This window comes from Vidua chalybeata, chromosome 11 (genome assembly GCF_026979565.1).
Source record: "Vidua chalybeata isolate OUT-0048 chromosome 11, bVidCha1 merged haplotype, whole genome shotgun sequence".
NCBI lineage: Eukaryota > Metazoa > Chordata > Aves > Passeriformes > Viduidae > Vidua > Vidua chalybeata.
The window spans coordinates 13,713,046-13,737,366 of record NC_071540.1 but is presented as its reverse complement, the minus strand read 5'-3'; the positions used below and the strand labels follow the sequence as shown (position 1 = coordinate 13,737,366).

General features: G+C 57.8%; 2 protein-coding genes across 12 annotated transcripts in view; both read left to right on the top strand.

Annotated features, from left to right (window-relative positions):
- Positions 1–9,854, top strand: part of VAC14 (VAC14 component of PIKFYVE complex) — a 61,312-nt gene extending 51,458 nt beyond the window's left edge. For all 3 annotated transcript variants that reach the window (XM_053953018.1, XM_053953017.1, XM_053953019.1), the window contains 5 exons: positions 3,987–4,161; positions 4,763–4,881; positions 5,695–5,774; positions 7,345–7,495; positions 8,981–9,854. In XM_053953018.1, coding sequence (XP_053808993.1) covers positions 3,987–4,161; positions 4,763–4,881; positions 5,695–5,774; positions 7,345–7,495; positions 8,981–9,143 — 688 coding nt within the window. In that variant the 3' untranslated portion in view covers positions 9,144–9,854. The remainder of the gene's footprint in view (positions 1–3,986; positions 4,162–4,762; positions 4,882–5,694; positions 5,775–7,344; positions 7,496–8,980) is intronic.
- Positions 9,855–11,586: 1,732 nt separating this feature from the next.
- On the top strand, positions 11,587–24,287 carry MTSS2 (MTSS I-BAR domain containing 2). Of its 9 annotated transcripts, none has more exons than XM_053952855.1 (15): positions 11,592–11,866; positions 15,527–15,588; positions 15,694–15,767; positions 17,505–17,589; positions 17,772–17,863; positions 17,948–18,022; positions 18,280–18,288; positions 18,732–18,889; positions 18,970–19,077; positions 19,154–19,251; positions 19,737–19,944; positions 20,670–20,744; positions 20,962–21,138; positions 21,234–21,399; positions 22,081–24,287. In XM_053952855.1, exons 1-15 carry the CDS (start codon positions 11,798–11,800, stop codon positions 22,851–22,853), a joined length of 2,229 nt encoding a protein of 742 aa, XP_053808830.1. In that variant the 5' UTR covers positions 11,592–11,797; the 3' UTR covers positions 22,854–24,287. The 9 variants fall into 9 exon arrangements, with proteins under 9 accessions (XP_053808836.1, XP_053808833.1, XP_053808834.1 ...); XM_053952860.1 differs by having other exon boundaries at positions 11,594–11,866; positions 19,818–19,944; XM_053952854.1 differs by having other exon boundaries at positions 11,594–11,866; positions 19,734–19,944.
- The last annotated feature ends 34 nt before the right edge of the window (positions 24,288–24,321 follow it).

Sequence of the window (24,321 nt, the reverse complement as noted above, 5' to 3'; positions counted from 1 at the left end):
AGGCATCGAGTTGTCAAAGCAAGAGGGCTGGGAGGGATGCCGGGACTTGTCCTTAATTGGAGATGTGGCTCTAAAGCCACCCCATCTTGCCAACATCCTCTGCTCCAGCACACTGCCCTGCAGCAACTCCCTGCCCCTGTACGATCCCTGTTCTGCTTGTTCCCATACCTCATCCCACCCCACTGACCATTTGTGTGATGAGAATTCATTGTGATTGACGTTGCTGTGCTGGCAATTTGATGGCTGCTACATAAGAGACACAGGAGGACCCTAGGGTGACATGGCCACGCAAAGCTTGTGGTGACCTCTGTGGCTCTTCCCTTGGCCAGCCTCGTGTTGTCAAGGAGTCCTTTAGGTAAGGGGAAGGGCAGGGTCCTATGACCGCGGCAGAGGCTGGAGGTGACCTGCTGGGTCCCTTGGGAGCCCCATGGTGGCTCGACATGTCCCCGAGGCATGGTCACGCTGCAGGTAGATGCTGCCTCCCATCTGCCTGCAGCTACATTCCTTGGCTCCGTATGAAAGGCTTGAATAACCCTTTTAATTTAAGGAGTTAAATTTTAATGGCCTGAATACCACATTTCATTATCGCCATGTGCCTGCACTGCCAGCTGCATAACATAACCAATGTGTGCCATGATGTTCTGCGGCTCCTGCCTCCCTGGGGACACTTCTTACCCTCTTCTTCCATGCCAGGAGATCCTTGGGGACTCTCTGGGTCCCCATGAGCAAGAGGATGCACATCACCCATAGGGATGCAGGGAAAGTTTCAGGGAGAGACATCCTGCTGGAATGATGCTTCAGGAGGATTAGCCAGTTCCTTTCATCATCACATCATGTATGTATGGGGAGATTTATATAATTAAGGGGTGTATATATGTGTGTGTGTGTGTATATATATATATATACATTTATTTATTTATTTATTTATTTATTTATTTATTTATGGGCTGTATATATCCAGGATATGTTTCCAGGATATGTTTATGGTGTGTACATATAAGGGGTATGGCTCCTACTTCCCATCCCCTCTGCCCTGTTCCCTTCCACAGCCACTCCACTGGCATCTCAACTGAAGCCACCTGTCCTCTGTTCAGCCCCTTTCCCTGCCTCCTCCCAGCCAGCCTGGCATTCCCCTCATGCCATCAAGCCTCCCAGGGAATGGGCTCCTGGGGACCCTCCCACCCCCCCAACAGCCGCCTGGTGCTAGCAGTTGAGTTCAGCTGCTGGCTGCTGTCACAGAGGCCAGCAGCTGCAGGACCAGCCAGTTGTCCCCTCCTTTGGGGACTGCTTTTGGGATATGCCGACCACGGGGCTTCGTGGAAGGGAGTTCGATGTCTCTGCCAGTGCCATAGGAAGATGCTGTGCACTGGCAAACTTATTCTGCTGGTGGATCCCAGAGAGTCTGGGGTCAGCTGGAGGGGCCGGTGTCCAAGCGGGACAGCATCCCCACGAGGTGACATGGCTCTGAAGCAGAGGGACAGTCTCCACACAGCTACTTCTCTAATACCCCAATAGTTTCCAGTTCCCCAGTGCCACTGAAAGGAAAGGGGAGAATCCCAACCCTTCCCCACTAATCAAAACCAGGCCTGAAATTAGAAAGCAGCTTGCATTCAGCCCCCTGCTCACTGTGAGCACAGCGTTCACCAGCCAAATGGCAGAGCTCCTATTTATGGAAAGTGAGAGCCTTCGTTTTCCATGGAGGACTGGTAGAGGGGGAACCTGAAAGGCATCCTTTTTGTCATGGGGAAGCTTTGGACGTTACTAAATTGCCCTCAGTGCTCCCTGGCACTGTTTTTCTTATTTAAGCTCTTGCTATAGTCTTCTTGCCTGGAAGGTGTAAAACACCGTCTTCCCCACTAGCCATGAGCATTGCAGCCTGTCCCAGTTGTACTGGTGCCCCAGCCACTTCACTGTTGAGACTAAAACTATCCCAGTGTTTGTCCCTGGAGAACTCATCCCTTCTTTGAGGCACATTAAACCATCTTATTTCATGGTTCAAGCAGCACAGCTGCTGGAGGAAGTTTGGCAAGGATGGGGCATCCAGTTATCCCCCCTCGCTGGAGAAGGGTAGCATGGAGCCACCTTACTCCTGGGCTGGGCTTGGTCCTGCCCAGGCTGGGCTTGCTTTGCTGCAGCTGGCAATGACTGGATCCTGCCTGCAATGCTGAGCTATTGATTGGCTTTTGGCTCCATCAGGCTGGACTAAAAGCCTCTGCCTTCCCCTTTCCTCCCTCCATGCCTCACTTTCCCACCACTCTCCCTCCTCCAGCCAGCCTGTGTCCAAGCAGCGAGAAATCAGGGAAGCGTTTTCATCCCCATGAATGCAGCCGGTTACGTAAGAATAATTGGGATAAATGAGCTTATTTATCACAGCCTGTTCCATTTTAGTGGGGTCCAGGGCAATCGCCGGGTTGGGTTACATAAAATCCCGCACAGAGCATCTCATTGTCTGTCGGCAGCCACGCGGGATGCGGGAGCTGCCGAGGGAGAGCAGCCAGGGCTGGGTGAGGAGGGAATGGATTATTTGGCAGGACGAAGAGGTGGGAGGAAGATGGGGGGTTTCTTCCTCCACGTGTTGAGGAGGGAAGATCTGTTACTTCATTCTCCTCCTGCGTCCCTAAATCACCAGGCTTTAGGGTATGGTCTTTGGAGTCTAACTATAGCCAAATAGTCTTCCTCTGGTCTGTCCTCACAGGCACAGGGGCTGTAAACTCACATCCTTCCTCTTCCTCACCCCAGGAGGTGAAAACATGACTTCCAGGCAGGGGACGTTCAGGTGTACCTCCTAGCTCCCAACCAAACCAGGAGCACCTCCCACCCAGCAGCCCAAGCAGTTGCTCCTTGTTTTGCCTCTTAATCATCTCAGAGATGCCTCCAGGGGGAAATTTGAATCCAACTAAAATTATCTGGTGGGGAGCTGTGTTTGGTAGGAGCTGGGGGAAAGCAGAGTTGCTCTGGGGGTTGCCTTGCTGCCAAGTTTCCCTGTCAGCCCATGGGGAAATGTGGTGAGCCAGGGAGCATCCCAGTTTCAGGAGAATCTGGGATGCTAGGGAGCCAGGTGGGCTTCTCTGTATCCCTCCAATCCCCACACTGGAGATGTGAGCTGGCGCTGGGCAGCATTTCAGGTGTCCTCAGACAAACTACCCAGGAAGGCAAGAGCCTGGAGAAAAACAGGAAATCCCCAAATCCAAACAAATGTGGGAGAAAAAAAAATCTGATGGTTTTATTTTTTTGTTTGTGGACTAAAAAAATGTTGAAAATCTTGGGAATGCCTCAAGGTTCGTTAAGTAGGACATTCCTGCTGTGACCGAGCCAGGCAGATCAGCGTGGGCCGGTTACACTGTTTTGGGGAAAGCACTGCTGGCAGGATATCCAGTGGAAGAGAGATAGCTTCCAGCTTCACCAGCTGGATCTCCAGAGCCACTCAGCACCGGATCTCGTGGCAGCCGGAGCATGGAGGAGTTCAAAGAGCAGCCTGTGGCTCCAGGACTGCCGGGTTGCACAATGCCAGGACGAATTGTTTCGCCCCGCTGGCTGTGCTCACTGGGATGTTCTCCAGTGTCACTGGGATACTGGTCTGACTAGACCATCACATGCCATCTTCAATGGTGCTGCTGTGCACTCACTACGCTGGTCAGGCTGGAAAGTGACACTGAAACCTCCTGAGGGAGGTCATGGGAAGGCTTGAGGTGGCATGAGCCATAGTAGTGGGTGCCAGCAAGGTCCCAAAGCAATATGACCAGAGGCATGTCATACCCCAGCTATAGTTTTTTGTTCTTGTCGTGGTGTGAATAACTGCATCCTCCAAATGCAGAGCCTGGTATTGCCCCACAGCATCTCCCTTCTGGTGTCATCACACTCATCCAACCTCTGGTGCACCCAGATCTCCTCCCTGGTCCTCTCTGGAGAAGTGGACTCACATCAGAGTCTTGACTGTGCTCATTAACAATCCTTTCCCCCTGGTTTCTCTCCTCTGTGATACACAGGCAGCTTTGTCTACTTCTGAATGCAGAGAACATCTTTCACTCCATGGCAGACATACTGCTTAGGGAGGAGGACCTCAAATTCGCCTCTACCATGGTCCACACCCTCAATACCATCCTGCTGACATCCTCTGAGCTCTTCCAGCTGAGAAACCAACTGAAGGACCTGAAGACCCCGGTATGGGCAGCAGGAGCAGGCTTAGCAGCTGGAGGGACATAATGGGGGTGGTGGGGACCTGGCAGCCACCTGGGAGTGAGGATGGGCTTGGAGGATGTCCCCAACTCTGCCCAACTCTTGCTTTTCTCCCTGGAATGGGAATGGGCTTATTGAGCCCTCAAGCAGCTGCTGCCTCCCTCCATCTGCCCCCCTCCATGGGCTGTGGGACAGGTGACAGCAGAAGGAGAGTCCTGCAGTCCCTCAACTGTGACATCCAAGGAAACTGAGAAGGAAGATTTATCCTCCTCCTCCTGCTGAAAACCAGTGATGCAGGGGTGTCCCCTTGGGTGGGACAGCATTGTCCTTCAGCCCCTCATCCTGTAAAGGATGCAGCAGCCCTGAGGGCCCCTTCATCATGCTGTCATCCCAAAGCCCACCTGGTCTCCATCTCCTGAGGCTGAGGCTCATGCCAGTGCCAGGTGGACTTGATGGGTCCAGAAACATCCCTTTGTGTTTTGGTGGCACTTGCCAGCTTGGCGGGTTGGTGTTGGGTACTTGGGGCTCTCCATGCCATGTCTGTGCTCCCAGTGGTGACCAAACCCCAATGGTTCTCTTTCCCCAGGAAAGCCGTAACCTCTTCTGCTGCTTGTACCGGTCCTGGTGTCACAACCCTGTGACAACCGTGTCCCTCTGCTTCCTTACCCAGAACTATAAGCATGCCTATGACCTCATCCAGAAATTGTATCCTTTGGGGATTTTCTGCCAGGGTGGGGCCTGAGCTGGCCCTTAGTCCCTCTGTGGCAACCAAGGTCACCCTGCAGGCCAGCCCAGCCGCCTGCCTGCAGCCCATCATTACTGGGGCAGGGCAGCCTGTGCTGGGTATGTGCCAGCTCCCTTCCCCTGGTGTCATCCTTTTTTTTGTGGTGAAAAGAGAGGAAGGCGTGCACTGACTGAGCCTTGACCTTCCCCTGCCCAGGAGGGGAGGCTCCTCAACATCCTCTTCCTCCCAGGAAGATGAAGGCTTTGGCCTCCTGGCCTGGTGAGGAGCAGGCAGTGCCCAGCACGGCACAATCCCCGGTGAGCTCACCATCTGTCTGCAGCAGAATGATTATTTTCACATGCCAGCAAACCCCGGGCCTCTCTGAGTAGTTTTCCAAACCAAGAAGCTCAATAACACGCTCAAGTTCCCTTCCCAGTGCACACCGGCATTCCTTCTGGGAGATGCGCCATCCCCGTGGGCCAGGAGGGTAAAAGCAAGCGTCCTCCCCTGAACACTCATCCTGCCTGCTCTCAGCCTTTTGGGCAGCCTGCCTCTTCCCCTATACCTGCCTGCTCGTCTGTCTCCCTCCGTCATCCCTTGGCCACCCTGCAGACCTTTCAGCCCTGCCTGCGTGCAAGCCCTGCTTGTTCCCTGCCCGTTCGCATCCCACAGGAGCTGTGGATTCAGGGAGGCTTTGGCAAAGCCATGGTCCGCACCAGGCACTGCCCTCGTGAGCCATCTGCTGCTGCCCAGCCACCTTTTCCCAAGGTAACATCCTTAACAGCCACATGCAGCGGGGATCTGGAGGTCACCGTGGATTTCCTCACTGAGGTGGACAAGCTGGTGCAGCTCATCGAGTGCCCCATATTCACATGTAAGGAGGAAACCCCGGGTGGGGAAGGGGCCGCGCACGGTGCTCCCCCTCCCCACGCCTCCATCGCAGGCGGCAGCCGCCGCACGAATAAATAGAGCAGAAGTTATGAGACTTCTTGCCGGGAGGTTTGCCCAGTGCTGGAGCTGCCCGCCGGGAAAAGGGCACGCTGGCAGCACGGGGGGGCAGCCTTGCCCCCCAGATATAGGTTAAGGGAGCGAGCGGCACTGGCATCCAACAAAAGAGGTGGGGGAAGGGATGGAGAGGGAAGGCCTGGATCACACTGAGCATCTCCAGGGGTGCACGAGGAGAGTGTCAGATGGGGGAACCCTCTGTACTACCTGCGGAGGCAGAGGATGGCATCATGGGTGCTGCTGGGGCCCTTAGCAAGAAAAAAGGAGTTTTTTTTCTAGAAATGAAGAGGTAAGCTCTAAAAAACTAGCTGATGTTTTCTCCAGCATCCAGCAATGTGGGTCCCCCACTGGGTAATGCAGCAGTGCCTGACCAGGGGCTCAGGGGTGTGACACCGGGAGCCAGGATGATGGCAGGGGATGTGGCAGGGTGACCTGTGGCTGTGGAAGGATTTCTCATTATGCCAATTTGTTTACCCTGGGCTTCTCATTGAAGGTGTAGCAGGGCACTGAGGTTGTTGGGAAATGGAAAGGACTTTGTGGGGCACCTATATAGGCCCAGGGTGATATTGGGGAATACTTAAGGGAAGAGGTTTAGAGCACCTGGACAGTAGAGACCTTCAGTCATGCTCCCTCCTGTAGACCCTGTCCCATATCCCCAGGATGACTGTCCCAATGTGTGAGGCACCCACACGTCTGTGATGGTTTTGCATGCCCCAGAATTACTCATTGAGGGTTCCCCAGCCCACTCACCTTAGTCCGCACATCTCAGGGTAGGGGATAGACGTGTCCCCCATAAAGTGCCATCCCTGGTGATGGCTCCCTTCACTGGGAGACACCAGCAGTACAAGTGACAACCAGGAGGTGAGATGCTGAGACACAGACCTTGCCCCTTCTCCTGGCCCTTCAGTTGTATTTATGGCTCCAGAAGACTTCTGCCATGAGCACAGCAAGGGATGGAGCCAGAGAGTGGTTTTGCCTCTACTGAGCAGAACTGAGGCCCAGCACATGTAACCCTCAGAGCCAAGCAGAGGGGATTCCTTCCGCTCCAGAGAGTACCCAGGAGGGTGTCACCCAGCCCTCTGGATGTGATGCTCCAGGGTGGGTATTTCTGCTAAATCTGGAGAAGCTGAGGAGCAATCCCGTGTTGCATGTGTGCTCTGAGGCAGACAGCATGGACAGCCTCAGGGGTGAGTGGTATCAGGAGTGGCAGACTGGGGAGCCAGTTGCCCCCAGGGGGCTGTGTCAAGGAGAGGGACTTCTGGGCACCATGGGACACCAAGATGGATGGGTTAATGAAAGGGGAGAGGGGTGCCATCAAGTGCCCCTTGGGTTGTCTGACAGAGACTTAGGCTGTCAGAGAGGGTGGGAGGAACCTGCTATTACAGCTGGAGATGAAATGCATTTTCCCTGCCTTCCCATCCTCTTCTGTCCTCTTCCAGATCTCCGCCTGCAGCTGCTGGATGTGAAGAACAACCCTTACCTGATCAAGGCTCTCTATGGCCTGCTGATGCTGCTGCCCCAGAGCAGCGCCTTCCAGCTCCTCTCCCATCGCCTCCAGTGCGTGCCCAACCCAGAGCTCATGCAGACCACGTAAGTGCTGGGGGGGATGGACCAGCATCAGCATCGGGGCTGGATCAGCTGTTCCCCCACAGCTGAGCATCCCTGCCATTCCAGGCTCAGCCCCAATCCCGGGCTCAGCCCCATGCTCTGGCTTTCACCCCCCAGCTCCGCTGCGGCGGTGGCTGCTCCTTGTCCCCATGGCCGGGAGTGTTGGCCAGGGGGGTTTTTTGTGTCTATATTTGGTAACTCTGGGAGGGCTGTGCCTCATCCACAGGCATTTGGCATCCGGGATGGAAAATTTCACTTGTGGGGTCGCTATGGAAACGAGCAGAGCTGGGAAGAAGGTTTATGGAGAAAGACTCCAGCAGCTGGGGGGGGGGGGGGGGCTCCCAAAGAATCCCCCCCTGCAGCCTGGACAGCCTTCACAGCACCCAAAAGGAGCCTGGCACCCTGCTAATGCCTCCGGATGGCTGCTCCATTCCCACTCCTGGCCTTTGGGGATCCGTGAGATGTGCAAGGGCAGCATCTCCCTGGGGACCAGCTGAGATCCTCGTGCTCCCTGCCCAGGGGTGCTGCCAGTGGGATTTGCTTTCCAGCCCTTGGCTAATGAGTATTGGGGGGGCTTGATAATAAAGCTGGCTCTGCCTTGGCGCAGCCCTGAGAACAAAAAGAGCTCCCAAGATGGGCAGGTTTCTGAATTAACCCCCTGCTGCTGTTGTCACTCCTTGGCTTTTAACTGCTTCCCTGGGATGGCTTTTATCCCTCATGGCCTCCGGCACTGAGCTCCTACCCACAGCCCAGCACTGATATTTAATTGGGGGGGCGGAGAGGGGGCTGCATGTGCTTCCCCCTCCTTTTTTCTCCCCACTAACCCTGGCAGTGGGGGTTTTTCGAGCTGTCAGACAGCCTGAGCATCTGATTAACTCTGACCTACATTCCTTCAAACGCCGAAGCCGGCTTTCATAACCGGCCAGTCCCAGCTGCCCCCTCCCCAGGGACATACCGGGCCACCAGAGCTGCCTGCCATCTTCCCATGGGCATCCTGGTGTCTGCTCCTTCCTTACATGGGGACAGCACAGGGTGAGTATCCATGGCTGGAACCATGGGTGCTCATACCTGAGGACTGTCCCTGCTGCCACTGGATGTTTTTTGCTTGCTCAAAGAAGCACACATGGAAACTGAGGCATATGGCCCTGGCATCCTTATCTCACTGCTTTTGATTGCAATGGGTTGGGATAGAGAGGAGTATGTGTCAGAGGAATTAAACTTCCCATGTGGGGCCAAGATGCAGATGTCCCTTGTTCCCTCCTTGTCCCAGGACCTCTTGGGCTCTATCTCACAGCTTTAGAGAAAGAAAATACGTCTTTGGGGGTATTTTATGAGGCACCAGCTTGACTAGGATTTTCAGAGCTCAGCTTCTTTAGGACAAGATTTTGGTGCTGCCAGTGCTGGATGCTCACAGCACCAAACATTCCCATCCCCTTCCCACCCTCACTCTCTCTTCCCACCGTGCAGGGACAGCACCAAGCCCAGCACCAGCTTCAAGAGAACAGCAGCCTCTAACATCGACTACACAGAGCTGCTGCAGCACTTCGAGAAGGTCCAAAACAAGCACCTGGAAGCAAGACACCAGCGAGCCGGGCGGGCAGAGCAGCTGGACCGGCGGGTGGTCCTCTGAGCACCCCTGCAGCCGCCGCGGGTGTGCACAGTTACTGGGGCAGGGACCAGGGGACACAGACCAGGGAACAGGCACACCGGTTGCTGGCCACTGGAGGATCTGGTGGGTTTAATGGAGATGGGCAAGCACTCAACACAGGGCTGGTTTTCCCCCCCACTGTGTGTATGGACGAGGGGGGACCCTCAGGCTGTGCCCAGCTTTGACTGTGGGTGTTGGGGAGACATGGGGAAGGGTTGCCTGAGGAGAGGGCCAGGGTAAAGCACCTCGTCTTCTCTTGCAATGGAGCAAGGGAACTCCCCTTTGCTTTGCTAATGCCTTTCCCGTGACTGTCAGCTGAGCGCCCAGCCTGCTGCCAGCAGCACCAGAGGAGGGGAAGGGAAGACGGGAGCAACCCCTGGCCTTCCGCCCTGGAAAACAAGCACGCGGGGCCACCAGCCACCTCTCACCACCCTGACTTCCACTCTCTGCTTCCGAGGCCCTGCTGGAGGTGGCATCTCACTCGGGGAGACGCTCCTGTGCCTGACACTTGGCCCCCTCCCTGCATTCACACATCCTCTCTGAGTCCCCGGCTCTTGGCAGGGACAACTGCACAGCTTTAATTCCCAGCTGGCACCAGGGGACATGGGGAGCAGTGGACCTAACCCCAGACTCCATTTCTTGTTCCTTCATTAAGCTCCCCATGATAAAATAAACAAGTAATGCAGAACAGCCCATTCCTTGTTGCTGGGCTTCCCATCATAGTTTTGTTCCTAAGTGGAGCCAAAAACACAGCAAGGGCAGGGGATGGCATGGAGCATCTTGCTTGACCGTGTGCCCTGGGCTGGCCCAGCCCTGCCACGTTGGCTCGCCAGCAAGCAGAACTTCTCCGCCTGCTCTTCTTCCCAGCAGGAAAAAAGTGCCACTGAAATTCTTCCAGGCCACGGTCACGAAACCGCAGCACAGTGACAGGCATTTTCCTGGCCCTGAGCAGCCGCTGGTGTTGCCTTCATCCTGTCCTGTGGCACCGAGGGACCCCTGCACATGCCAGGCTGCTGCAGTTTGGGGGAGCACCACTGTATCCCCTGCATGTTTCAGGCATTCGCTTGATCCCAGGAAAAGGGTGGTTGGAGGAATTTGTGGAGTTTTTATGGCTTCTGGCCTGTTTACAGGGAAGACTGTCTCTGGCAGTGGGTTCCCCAAACAGCCCCATACCGGCGCTGCTTTGGCCAGGATAAAGACATTCCTGTCATTCCCGGGAAAGGGGTTTCCAGACCCAGTCACGGTGGGTTAATTTTAACAGCCAGCCCTTGAGGATTTGTGAGCAGTGACTTCTCAAGCCAGCCGATGTCTCAGGGTGCTGGGGGGTACCTGTTGCTGGACCCCTGGGTCATTGTCAGTGTGGACTAGGGTGGGCTCTGCCTCACTCCTGCTGAGCTCATTGCTCCTGAGCAGCCTCTTTCCACACTGAGGGACTGGGTTTATGGAGAGAAATTCCAGCTGGCTGCTGGAGTGCTGAGCCGTAATTGTTTCCTTATGGGTGGCTCTTGACCAACACCGTCCGGAGCAGTGTGGGCATCATCAGCGTGGGATCAGGACTACTTTTCTGGCAGGAGGGGGAATAGGTGGCTCAGGCTGAAACCCTTGGCCGAGCTGAGCGTCATTGCACTAGGAGGGGTAGGGAGGTTTGTCGGGGCTCAGCCTGGCACCCCCAGATCCCGGGAGGCTGGGGCTGTGGCCTCGGGATGGCTGCGGGGAGGGTTTGTTTGCTGGCAGGCCATGCATTTCCCATGGCTCCCTGATAATCGAGTGTACGGACACATTTCAGAGCTGTCGTGTAACTACTGTGGAGGGACTTCACCCTCCAGCACATCTCGGAGGGTCAGGAAGGCAATGGGGGTCAAACACCCTTGGGGGAGAGGCAAATCCCAGCTCCCGCCCCTCTCCGGTGCCTCCAGAGGTCTGGGAATGCCCCCGGGCATCCCATGGCATCTCCAAGTGCAGTGTCTTCACACGCTCCCTGGGGCTCTCCTGCTCCTCACCCAGCACCCCAAGATAATCCCTGGGGGTTCCTATGCCGCCATGGGAGCAAACCCCGATGCTGCCCCCACCAGTGCCACATCTCCAGGCATCCCCCGGGTCTCCCTCCGCTGTAGTCCTGGGGCACCCGGTGCTGCTCCCCGACCCTCCCCCCTACCCCCAAGAGCATCTCCGAGAACCACGGGGCTGCCCCCAGCTCCGTCATCCCTGCGCGTCCTCCGGGTAGCCCTCAGCGGTTCCCGGAGCATCCCTGGGGCTGACCCCGATCATCCCCCCCGCCGCCCGCAGCCCCCGGCCCCGCGGCGGGCGGCGCATGTGCCGCGCAGCGCCCGCCCCGCCCCGCCCCCGCCACCGCCCCGGGCCGGACTCCCCGCGCCCCGCTCCGCTCTGCGCCCCGCTCCGCGCCGCTGCCAGGGGGCGGCGGGTCCGCGCAGCACCCGCGGAGGGCGAGGGAGGGAAGGAGGGAAGGAAGGCAGGCAGGGGGGCGATGCCCCGCCCGGCTCCGCCGCCGCTCCGCCGCTCTGCCCCCCCCGCCGCCGCCGCCCGGGCGCCGCCCGCCCCCCGCCGCCGCTGAGCCTGGCCCGCCGCCGCGGCCTCCCCCGGCGGCGCCGCCCGCCCCGGGCTGCCGCAGCGCCGCGATGGAGACGGCGGAGAAGGAGTGCGGAGCCCTTGGCGGCCTCTTCCAAGCCATCATCAACGACATGAAGGTAGGGGATCCCCCGCCCCGCGCCCCGGTTTTGCTGTCGCGACAGCGCTCCCCCCGCACCATCCCCCCATCACCCGGCTTCCCCAGGCAGCCCCCGCGCTGCCGCCGGTGCCCGTCCCGCGGTGGCTACCGAGGCTCTGCTGCCCAGCCGCGAGATGGGGATTGGAACCCCGCATCGGGTATCGGAGCCCAAACATCAGCCCCACAGCGAGTGTCGGGGTCCCGCATCGGCTGTCAGAGCCCGGCACGGGTTGCCAGAGCCCCACATCAGCCCCTTACTGGGCATCGGAGCTCCGTGTTGGGCATCGGAGCCCTGGAGATCGTAGCCCCACATCATCTCTATATCCAGCGCTGGATATTGGAGCTCCATCCTGGGGATTGCAGCCCCACATCAGCCCCAGATCCCTCACTAGCTATCGGAGCCCCATTCTGGGTGTTGCAGCCCTATATCTGCCCTGTTATCCTTCACTGGGTATCCTTCATGTCGGGCATCCAGGTCTCACACTGGGTGTAAGAGCGTGGCACTGGGTGCCAGAGCCCCACATCAACCCCATAATATGTATCAGGGCCCTGCATTGGGCACTGGTGCCCATAGTGGGGGTCCTGGCTCAATACCAGCCCTGTATCCATCCCCAGATGCCCGAGCCCCTTGTTGGGGACACAGACCAGGCATCTCTGCCCCTCGCCAGGTACCACTGCCCCCACACTGGGCATTGCCACCCATTTCAGGCATCGTGTTGTCCCGGCCCCATGCCCAGCCTGGATTTCTGCCAGACCCAGTGGGGTTGACACCAGTGGAACAAAAAGGTCCCCTAGCTCCTTGATCCCATTTCCTAACCCGGGAAGAGGATATTGCCTCCACCCTCCCTGGGAGCAGGATGGGGCCATGTTTAAAAAAACCTTTTTGTTTGTTTGTTTTCATTAAAAAAAAAAAAATTAAAAATGCTGGGGGGCATTTCTGACTAGGGACTGAGTGGGGAGGATAGGACCAGCCATGTTTCTTCATCTCGGGGGACCGAAATTCCCACAGCCAGCTCCAGCACTGGGGTTTAGCCCTAGTCATTTTTGGGAGACAAACACTCTCTTCCTCCTCCTTCTTCTCCTCTTCCTCTTTTCATGCTGCAGACCCATCCAGACAATGCTGTCATTGCCAAAGCAGGGGAGGGGGGATAAAAAAAAAAAATAAAAGCCTTGCTGGGAAGGAAATTAACCCCTTCGAGGGGCAGTGGTGGCTCTACAGCCGGACTCTGGCCCAGGGCTGGGAGAAAAGCTCCAGGGAGAAAATCCCATCTCTCCCCTGGGCAGTGGGATCCAGGGCTGGTGCGAAACGGGTGCTGGGGTGATCAGCTCCCTCCCCCAAACGCCTTCACCCCAGCCACCCTCTCCAGGCAGTCTGGCTGAGTCGTACACTCCCAGGGGGGAGGTGGGGGCAGCCCCTGCCTCAGTTTCCCCATTCCCCTGCTGAGGCTTCAGAGGGGATAAGCCAGCCCAGAGCTGTCACCTCCCAGTGACATGCCCAGCACCATCCGGATGTGGTTGGACTGGGAACTCCTCACCAGAGGAGACTGGGCTGGAGTCAGTTTCATGCTGTTTGAAGGTAGGAAAGATTAAATAAAAATTATGAAAAAGAAGGAAAACCCCACCACACTATAGCTGGGCCTCAGTTCATGCCCTGCACAGCCCTGGCCGAGTGCCAGTGGCACCTGAGGGTGTGCTGTCCCCGTCTCCCAGCCGTGTGGGTGTCCTGGCATGGGCACTGGGGGACAAGTAACTCTCTGCTTGAAGAACTGCTGGCATTGAAGGGCAGTGATGTGCTTATGGTCCTATGGCTGGGACCTCTGTGCTGGTCACAGGGCAAAGGGACCTTATTTTGGTGGTGGATGGCTATTTCAGCATCCCTTGGCCTGTGGTGGAGAAAATCTGTTTGTTGGTGACAGTCCCTAAGCTGGCTTCATTTCTGTTGCCTCTCCTCGTGTGCTCAGTGTCCCTGAGTGACCTTGGCATGTCCTTGTGCCCATTGTCCTCTTCCCCATCCTCCTCATGCCTGGCATCACAGGGGTTTGGGGGCATCACAACCTGCTCCCTTCTACACAGGAGCCTCACTTGCCCTGCCCAAGGGTGGCCAAGGAAGGTGGCTCGGAGCCAATGGCCCAGGAATGGTGGCCCAGCCCTCTGGCAATGACAGTCCCTGGGGACCCACAAGCAGGGGGTCACTGCCACAAGTGGTGTGTCAAGTGGCACCCTTAAACCCTTTCTTTGCTGACTCATGAGGAAATAAGGGCTTTCATGGTCACAGAAAATGCTGGGCTGGTCTCATGCCCCCTCAGTGCAAACTTTGTCCCCAAAGCTGTCACCAAGCCATAGTGCCCATGGGAATGTGTGGCAATGTACATGCCCAGCCTGGTGGCTGCCCTAGGGGAGTTTACAGATGCCTGTCACTGCCATTGGATGGCAACACCAGGATAGCACCAGGATTTTGCTGCTGGGACAGCAGGACCAGGATTGACCTTGCTAGGATAGCAGCACCAGCGTGGCTTCACCAGGATGATGACACCAGGACTGGCCCTACTGGAATGGCTTTGCTGCAATACTAGCACTGGGACCAGCTTCACTGGAACAACATTGGAATGGCCTTGCCAGGATGCTGGCACCTGGATAGCTTCATTGGAATGATGGCACCAGTACTGGCCATGCAAGGGCGGCACTGGGATGGCCTTGTCAAGACAGCACCAGGATTAATCTCACCAGGACAACATGGACTGGCCTTGCTGGGATGGTGACACTGGGATGGCCTGGCTGTATGGTGGATCAGGATCAGCCTTGTTGTGATGGCACCAGGATGGCCTTGCTGGGATGGAGCTGCAGCTGGCATTACTGGGAGAGTCCTCACTGGAATGGCAGCAGCATGGTCTACTGGGCCTGGCTTCACTGGGCCAGCGCTGAGACAGCCTTGTTGAAACAGTGGCACTGGGATGGCCTTGCTGGGATGGTGGCAGCAGCACAGCCCTGGGATGGCCTCACTGGGCTGGTGGCACTGGGACTGCCCTGGGATGCCTTCACTGGACAGCCCTGGAATAGCCTCGCCACAAGGGCAGTGGGAATGGTCTTGCACAGATGGCCTTGCCAGGATGGCACCAGAGTGGCCTCATTGTGACAGCACTGGGGTGGCCTCCCAAGCACCTGTGCTCTGTCCCTGTCCCCGCACAACTGCCCCATTCAGGGCTTTGGGGACCCCGACCTCCCCTCCCGCCCGGTAGGTCCTTGGGGTCAGGGGAGGTGAGGACTGGGGCTCCCATCTGTGGGACTGGAGCTCTCCATGATGGTGGGTTTCGCCATCGGTGCTCTGGGGGGAAGCTGTGGGTGCTGGGGGTGTCTCCTCTACTGCTGGCCAGAGTCTTAAAGATTTTTTAATTTCATGCCCTCAAGGAGGAAGAGATCACTCAAAATCCTGAGGTCTTCATGGTCTATAAGTTTGGGTGGCGAGACTGGAAAGGGAAAAATCAGGAGGGAAAAGATTTGTGTTCAGCCTTTATTAGCCATCAGAGAAGCTATTGAGCTGCCCTGTCTCTCTGCACCAGTGAAGGAGGGACCTGCCCTGGCTGGGGGAGCAGTGCAGGGGGTGAGGGTCCTTGTCTCTCACCATCACCCTTCCTCCTTGCAGAGCTCCTACCCCATATGGGAGGATTTCAACTCGAAGGCCACCAAGCTGCACTCCCAGCTCAGGTGAGTGGCCAAAGAGGGGGTGGGACATGGGGGACCCCCCTCCTCGTTGGCACATCCCAGGTGTCCTGCACCCACTGAGCTCCCCCCTCGCTCTCTCCACCTCAGGACCACGGTGCTGGCCGCAGTTGCCTTCCTGGATGCCTTCCAGAAAGTGGCCGACATGGCCACCAACACCCGAGGTAGGGTCCTGTCTCCTAGGGGTGGGCATCCCCAGGCTTGTGTGGGCAGGGGAACAGGTGGTGAGTGTCCTTTGTGGGGTGTCCCCTGCCCACATTTCTGGGGTGGAATTCAAGCAGCAGCTTCACCATCCACAGAGAGATGTCCAGCCTGTTCCCACACCAAGGTGGAGCATTCCCTGGGAAGCAGCACTGGAAGGATGGAGTGGGGAGGGGGAAGGAGGTGGGGACCCATGTGGGTGCTGCTCCTCACCACCCATGGGTGCTTAGCCACATTTTCTGGTGGGGCTGGGACATTCAGGGTGGCTCAGCCCCACATCATGGTCTCCTGCACCCATCTCTGCCCCCCAGGATGCAGAATCCGCCTTCCTTGTCCCTGGCACCCATCTAGGAAGTTCCCAGGGGTGTCCTGGCTGCTCCGAGGGTCTCCAGGGTAGGGGAATTAGCTGGAGGGAGATTCAGGAGTCCAAGCTTCACTGTTTTGGGGTTAAGCCCTAACTCACCAGGGAGGTGACTGAAGAGCCAAGGTTGCATGTGGGGTGCCCCATACTGTTGGGGAGTGAAGGGGAAGGATCCCCGGACCCTGTCCGGGTGCCCGCTGGCAATGAGGAGCCACTTCCCACCGCTTGGCTTCTGCCAAGCAGATGGTCCCGGGCTGGTTTGCAGACTGGCGGCATCCAGGCCATCTGGAGCCACGCGAGGAGGAGGAGGAGGAGGCAGCAGCTTGAGCCATGATCAGCTTTGCCTCCAAACCCACTAGCCCACTGCACCAGGGGGATTAGGGCTCCCCCAGCTCCCTGCCACAGCAAGGAGGAGGCACAGGAGCAGTGCTGGGGACAGCTGGGGATCAGCACCACAGGAGTCAGTGTCACCCTGTAGTGCTGCTATACCTGTAGGGCTTTTTGGGAGGGTGAGCAGCAGCATGGGGAAACTGAGGCACTGGATGGGGGCTGGCTGCTGGCCTTGCATACAGTGCATGAGAATCGGATTAGAAGCAGCAGGAGCTGGGATAAGAGCATTAGGAGCTGGATTAGGAGACTACCCCAGTGTAGGAGAAGGCCGTGGCTCATGGGTTCTCCTATTTCCATAGCCCTGGGGGACTGAGAGACATCCAAAACTCCTGCAAAGGGGTGGGAGGTGGTTTTGGAGGCTTTTTTAGGGGAGAGAAAGACTGAATGTCACTTCTTAGTTTGCACCCAAGGATTTTTGATTGCCGTTTTCCGTGGGAATTGCCAGCAGCACTGCCACCATGTGGCCGTCCTTAGGCTTCAGCGTTAACAGCGGTTTCACCTAAAAAGGATGCTCCTATCTGCTGCTGGCAAATATCCTCCCCGAGGAGTTTGAGCTCCCTTTTTATCCACTCAGGATTGTGCCTGGAGGTGTGGGACAGAGATGACTGCCTGGAACTAAGCCAGGGTACCTCATTGCTTCCCTTCCTTGGATCCCCAGTGCCAAATTTAAGACAAACTGGGAGAAACTGGAAAAAATAGGAGCGGGTTCTAATTTCAAAGCCTCCAGAAGAGATATTTCATGTTTCATGTGTAAATTAGTGGATGATGATTTATTTATTTTGTGGATTTATCGGAGGAAAAAAACAAGCCACCCCCTGCCTAAAGTGTCCCCAGTGCCCAGAGCATCCCAGTGCTGCTCGTCCCTGTCACAAGCCACCCTGCTCCCACTGGGCTGGGACTGGTGTGGGGTGTCCCTGCCCCTTGTCAGCAGCACTTTGCTCCCCACCAGGTGCCACAAGGGACATCGGCTCGGCGCTGACCCGGATGTGCATGCGGCACCGCAGCATCGAGGCCAAGCTCCGGCAGTTCACCAAGTAAGCGGGGCCAGGATCAGCTTTGCCTCCAAACTCACGGGTGTCGGTGACACGGCCTGGCCAGGCTCATTCCCTCTCTGAAGAAGGGGATGCTGGGTGTTGGCTGGGCACAGGATGGGGGAATGGCTCCCCCCTGACTCCGGCGCTCTCCCACACTCTCTGCTTCTCTGTCCCTGCTCCAGTGCCCTCATGGAGAGCCTGATAAACCCTTTGCAGGACAGGATTGAGGACTGGAAGAAAACTGCCAATCAGCTGGACAAGGACCATGCGAAAGGTACAAGGGGGACAGGATGGATCTGTGCAGGGTGGCTGCGCTGCTGGGCAGGGGTCCCCTCTGACAGCACTTCTGCACCCCCAGAGTACAAGCGAGCACGGCATGAGATCAAGAAAAAGTCCTCTGACACCCTCAAGCTCCAGAAAAAGGCTCGCAAAGGTGAGAGGGGGTCTCCTGGGGGGTGCCCCCACCAGCCCCTCCTCAGCACCCCCAGCCAGGGCCGGTATCCCGGCTGTGGCACTGCCAACCCGAGGGTGGGCACTAGGGGGGTCCTGCTGCCCCCCTGTAGAAAGGGAGATGCCGGCACGGCCCCGGGGGTGGCGGGGAGGCGGGGCACGCGCCCCAGCCTTCGGCCTCTTTTCACACGTTTTCTCTGTCTCCTTCTCTCTTCCCTCCCCTCCACATCCTTCCTGTAGAGCTACTTGGTAAGTGAACTGCTGCCCCCCACCACCGGCCCCCTCTCTGCTTCCTCATCTACTCCCTCCGTCTCCCCAGCCTCTGTCTGTCTGTCCGTCCGTCCATCCGCTCCCTGTTCCCACCCTCACCCTGCTTTTAGCTTAGCTTAGCCTGCACCCCGTATCCTGAGGCGATGCCAGACTTACTGTTTGGCAGCCCAAGGGGTCCTCTGGTCCCAAGTGCCAGAGATGGGGATGGGGTGGCAGAGAAGCCCCCTGCCCAGGGCTGCTGTGTGGTGAGGGTGCTCCTGGACCTTCCAGGGAGATGGGCACAGTGGGAGACCTATGGTATCTGCTGGAATGTGAGGATGGGGTGATGTCCCCAAGCTGGGGGAATGGCCTTGGCTTGGCAGTGGCACCACCAGCAGACTGGTGCCAGGGGAGCCCAGCGCTGACAGTGCCCCATCTCGCAGGGAAGGGGGACCTGCAGCCCCAGCTGGACAACGCGCTGCAGGACGTCAATGACATGTACCTGCTGCTGGAGGAGACGGAGAAGCAGGCGGTCCGCAAAGCCCTCATCGAGGAGCGGGGCCGCTTCTGCACCTTCATCACCTTCCTGCAGCCCGTGGTGGTGAGTGTTGGGGGCTGGGAGGGTCAAGGATAGTTCCTTCTGCCCAGTGGCTGCTGATGCTCTCTCTTGTCTGTCCTCAGAACGGGGAGCTCACCATGCTGGGAGAGATCACCCACCTGCAGGGCATCATCGAGGACCTGGTGGTGCTCACTGCTGAGCCCCACAAGTTGCCCCCCGCCAGTGAGCAGGTCAGTAGGGGTGAGGCAGGGGTCAGGGGAGCAGGAGAACATCTTTGAGGGGACTTAGACCCCATCTTTCCTGCAGGTGATCAAGGACCTGAAGGGCTCTGACTATAGCTGGTCCTACCAGACGCCCCCATCCTCGCCCAGTAGCTCCAGCTCCCGCAAGTCCAGCATGTGCAGGTATGGTGAGGTGGGCTCCACACCCAACCACAGCCAGGAAATCCAGCCCTCTTCATTAACCTCAATGGGTTAATGATGCTTACAGCCTTTGGGGATGCTCACAAGGTGCATGTCCACCTTCTCATGTCCATATGGGCAGGTGGCTTCCACTAATATGAAGGAATTGGTCTTGGCGCACTGGGCAGGGCTGGTGGACCTATGGGGCAGGATGGGGGCCTGACACATGCCCTGTCCTCCGGGGTCTGGGGATGATGTGTGCTGTGCATGGGTGTCTGGGGGCAAACATACCACCTCTGTCATGTCCCCCAGCCACAGGAGGCAAAGGGACACCTCCAGGAGGACTACATGCATCAGTCTCCCCAGGCTGGGTTGTGTAGCAGGGCACTGGCCCTCCTGCCACCTCCAAACCTTTGTCTTAAATTCTGTTTTCCTTCCTTTGTCCTCCCCACCGGCGTGTCCCCGTCCCCCCGGCGCCCCCCCAGCAGCGTTAGCAGTGCCAAGGGTGGCATGGCGTGGCCCGGCGGGGCTCAGACCTGCTCACCCAGTTCCACCTATCGCTACCGCAGCCTGGCGCAGCCCCCCGCCGCCGCCACCCGCCTCTCCAGCGTCTCCTCCCACGACTCCGGCTTCATCTCCCAGGACGCCGCTTATTCCAAACCACCTTCCCCCATGCCCTCGGACATCACCAGCCAGGTACAGGGAGGGTGGTCCGTGCTGCCAGCCTCCATGCCTCAGTTTCCTCTTCCATAGAATGGGTGGGTGGTGCTGGGTCCAGTGCAGAGGTGATGGGACCCACCCTCAGAAGTATTTCCATCTGTGTTGGCATCGCGGGAAATAAATACTGGGAATATTGAGGGTGCCTGTCATAGTTGTAGGCATCCTGGGCCACACAGCAGAGAAACCCTATCCATTAATTCCCCCAGGGATAGGGCACAGATATCCCTCTCCCTGTGCCAGGAGAACAGGGTGTTTCCCAATCACCGCAGCCCCATAATACCCAGTTTGTGCCAGTCACCCACCAGGCAGCATGGAGCAAAGCTTCCCCTTCATGCTGCACCATCCCCCGTGCCAAGGATGCTCCAGGATCCCCAGGGAGTTGCCATTCCCGCCTGTCCATGCTAACCTGGCATCACCAACCCAGCAAGATCCCCCGCTCCCCAAAATACGTGTTGGCTCTGCATGGCTTGGGGTGACAAGGGGGAAGGGCTGGGGCAGTGCGTCATCCCAGTTCTTGACCCCACTGCCAAGGTCACATCCTCCCTGCCATCCTGCAGCCACCGCCAGAGGGGAGGAGGGCTGGGGGCCTCGCTCAGCCAGGGAGCTGTGGGTGCTGCTCTAACCGGGGTCATGGCTCTGGCTTTGCTTGCTAACGGCCTCTTCTCTCACCTTCCGGCTCTCGGCTCGTCACGGCACAGCAGAAGTCCTCCAGCTCGGCGTCCTCAGAGGCATCCGAAACCTGCCAGTCAGTTAGCGAGTGCAGCTCCCCCACCTCGGTTAGTCCTTGCCATCCTACCAGGGTTGCATTTCACACGTGGTTCCCCCTCACTTCATGGGGTTCAGCCCCCGGACCCTCCCCTCCCTTCCTGCATGGGGCAGAGCATCCTGAGCAGCACCCGTGGCTTGACACGGGGGACATCAGCTTGAGACCTCTCCTGCCACTCTCCTGGTCCCAGTGTCACCAGCATGAACCGCATGCCTTGCCCGTTGCAGGACTGGTCCAAGGCCAGCCCCTATGACCAGCCGGTGGTCCCTACCCTGCAGCGGCGCAAGGACCGCGTGGAGCACCTGCGGGAGGCCGAGATGGGCTCTCCTGCTGGTGGGTACCCGGGCATCGGTGGCGAGGACGCTCCCAGGCCCCGGATGTCGCCGGCTACAATTGCTGCCAAGGTACCAGCTGCAGCAGGGAGGGCACAGAGGTGGGGGGCTCCTGGGGACTCCCAAAGGAGGAACCAGGGTGTTGACAGTGCCCCTTGCCCCAGCAGCATGGGGAGGAAGTGTCCCCTGCCGCCAGTGACCTGGCCATGGTCTTGACCCGTGGGCTGAGTTTGGAGCACCAGAAGAGCAGCCGGGACTCGCTGCAGTACTCCAGTGGCTACAGCACGCAGACCACCACCCCTTCCTGCTCTGAGGATACCATCCCTTCCCAAGGTACTGCCACCGGGGGTTACCTGGGACCACCTGAAATGGCACTTAGAGTGGGGAAGGGCACAACAGAGGTTTTGGTGATCCTGGGGCACATTTGTGTGCTCTGGGTGTCATAGTATCAGGCAATGGTCATACTGTGTAGGGGCTGGTGCCACAAATAACCACAGCTTTTCCTGGTTTTTTGGGTGTTAGCTGGGGCTCACTGGGTGCAGTTGTGCCAGGAAGTGCCGTAACAAGTGATGCGGTGATGTGTCTGTGCACAGGTTGAGTACAGGTAGAGATGGTGGCAGATGGTAGGAGATGGCAACAGTCGGTAGTTGGAGATCAAATAACCACGTCTGTCATCATGTTGGCATGATGATGGCTGAGCCAGTTATGAGCATGGGGGGGTGACAGTGGAGATAGGCTGTGATCGTGTGGTGATTGTGATGGTGAGAGTTGTGTTTGGTTGTGATTTCGGTGTGATGGCTAGGGTGACTGTGCTTTCCCTCCAGTGGTGATGTTTGTGTTTGATGGTGAGGTGCCAGCAATGATTGAGACAGTAGTGGTTGTGTGACGCTCATGGCAGTTGAATTTGGTTGTTGTGCTGTGATGGAGGTGCCTGGGGCTGGCTTTAATTACATGGTTGAGCTTGGCTACCCACTGCCCCCACCAGCCACACTGATGGTGCTGCTCCCTCCCCAGGCTCCGACTACGACTGTTACTCGGTGAACGGTGACGTGGAGTGTGACCCCCAGAGCGATTTTGACAAGTCCTCCACCATCCCACGCAACAGCAACATCGCCCAGAACTACCGGCGGATGATCCAGACCAAGCGTCCCGCCTCCACTGCTGGGCTGCCCACCGGCACCAACCTACCGGCCGGCACCACCCCGGGGGTGGCCACCATCCGCCGCACACCCTCCACCAAGCCCTCGGTCCGCCGTACGCTCTCCAATGCTGGCCCCATCCCCATCCGACCCCCCATCGTCCCCGTGAAGACCCCCACGGTGCCCGACTCCCCTGGCTATGCCGGCCCTACACGGGTGGGCAGTGAAGAGTGCGTCTTCTATGCTGATGATGCCTCTCCGAACCCCCTGGATTTTGCCAAAGCTTCGCCCAAGCGGCTGAGCCTTCCCAACACCGCCTGGGGTGGCGGTGCCATGGAGATCTCTGTCTACCCCGGGGCCGGCCAGCACCTCTCCACCGAGGAAGAGGAGGACCAACAGTTGGCTGCCAACCGGCACAGTTTGGTGGAGAAGATTGGGGAGCTGGTGGCTGGCGCCCACGCCCTGGGGGAAGGCCAGTTCCCCTTCCCCACCGCCCTCGTGGGGTCCAGCCCCAGCGAGGAGACCCCCGTGCCGCCCCCCGCGGCCTCCATGGACCCCCCGGCCGAAGACATGCTGGTGGCCATCCGGCGCGGGGTGCGCCTGCGCAGGACCGTCACCAATGACAGGTCGGCCCCGCGGATATCGTGATGATGCCCCGGCCAGCAGGGACGTGCCTGCTGTGGCCAATGGACCCCCGGGGGCAACTGCTGCGCCTCCCCGGGAGCCCCCACCCGCTGGCACCTGCTGCCCTATCCCTCTCTGGTGCCCCTGCTTCCTGCCCCTCTGTCTCCTCCTGCCTTGCGCTCTCCCTACATCCCTCCTTCACTTGCTCTCTCTTTGGCCCTCTTTCTCCTTTTTCTCCTTTTCTCTTCTTCTTTTTCCTATTTTTTCTGCTTTTTTTCTTTTGTTCTTCTTTGTCACTTTTCCTTTTCTTATTTTCTTCATTTTTCCATTTTTCTCTTCTTGTCCTCTTTTTCTCTTCCCTTCTCTTTTCCTCTTTTTTTTCCTTTCCTTTTTTTCACCTCTTTCCCTTTGTTTCTCTTTTCCTGTTGCTCTCTTGCTTTCCCTCTCCTCTCTGTTTTCTTTCCCTCGGGCGCAGGCGGGTGGCCCCAGCCGCAGCAGGAGAGGATGGTGCCAGCAGGGCTGTGGCAGCTGTGGAGCGCCAGGAGCACCAGGAGTGGGGGCCCTGGCCCCATTCCTCCCAGCTGCCTGCTTGGGGCCGCCACAGCTCAGCCTCATTTCAGGGGGCAGAAGCAATGGGCAGGGGGTGCAGGGGGGGAAGAAGAAGTGGGGGATATGTGAGAGGGTGGGGGGGTTGGGGGTAGAGGCACTGCAATCCCCTCTGTCTTGGGGGGACACCAGGGTGCAAGGACTGAGGATGCTGAACCTCCACTTTGCCCCCCCTCACAAGGATCACTTGGGACTCCCCGCAAACCCCCTCACCCTCGCTCAGCACCCACAGACCCTGTGCAGGGTCCGCTCAGAGTGGGTCCAGGCACAGGAGGTTTGACTCAGACCCCCCCAAGCAAAGCAGCTTTCTGCTGGCGGCTGGAGGAAAGCACAACCCCCCGGCCCCCGCTGTACATAGCCCCCCGCCGCCCCGCTGTCTGTCGCATCGCAGCCCCTCAGCCCTCCCACTTAGGAATAACAATTTAGTTCTCCCCCTTTCCCCTTCTCCTGCCCAGAACCGCTGAGGCCAAGTGACAAATGTTTGGGTTTGAGGGAGGGGGGGGTCTCTTATTTTGTACAGAAAACAAAAATTCTTTGGAAAAGAAAAAAACCTGACCTGTCTTTCGACTGAAGTAACTTTTCTGGTGCTGTTGTTAACTTGGTCCTTATTCTTTTCTCTTTTTTTAATTTATTTTTCCCCCTCGTGTTCCCGCCTCTGCCGCCACTTCCCCTCTCCCTGTCCCTCTGCCACGTTTCTTTCTCTTTCTTTCATTCCGTCTTTTCTTTTAATTTTTTTTTTCTGGTGGTAATTCCCCTCTTTCCACCCTTCCCCCGTTTTCCATAGTCACTGCTACAAGTAACGAATGCACTGTGAAGATTCCAGTATTAATAAAGGTTGTACTGTAATTAATAGCCTTGCCTGTGCTGCTATGGATTTTCTGGTTCT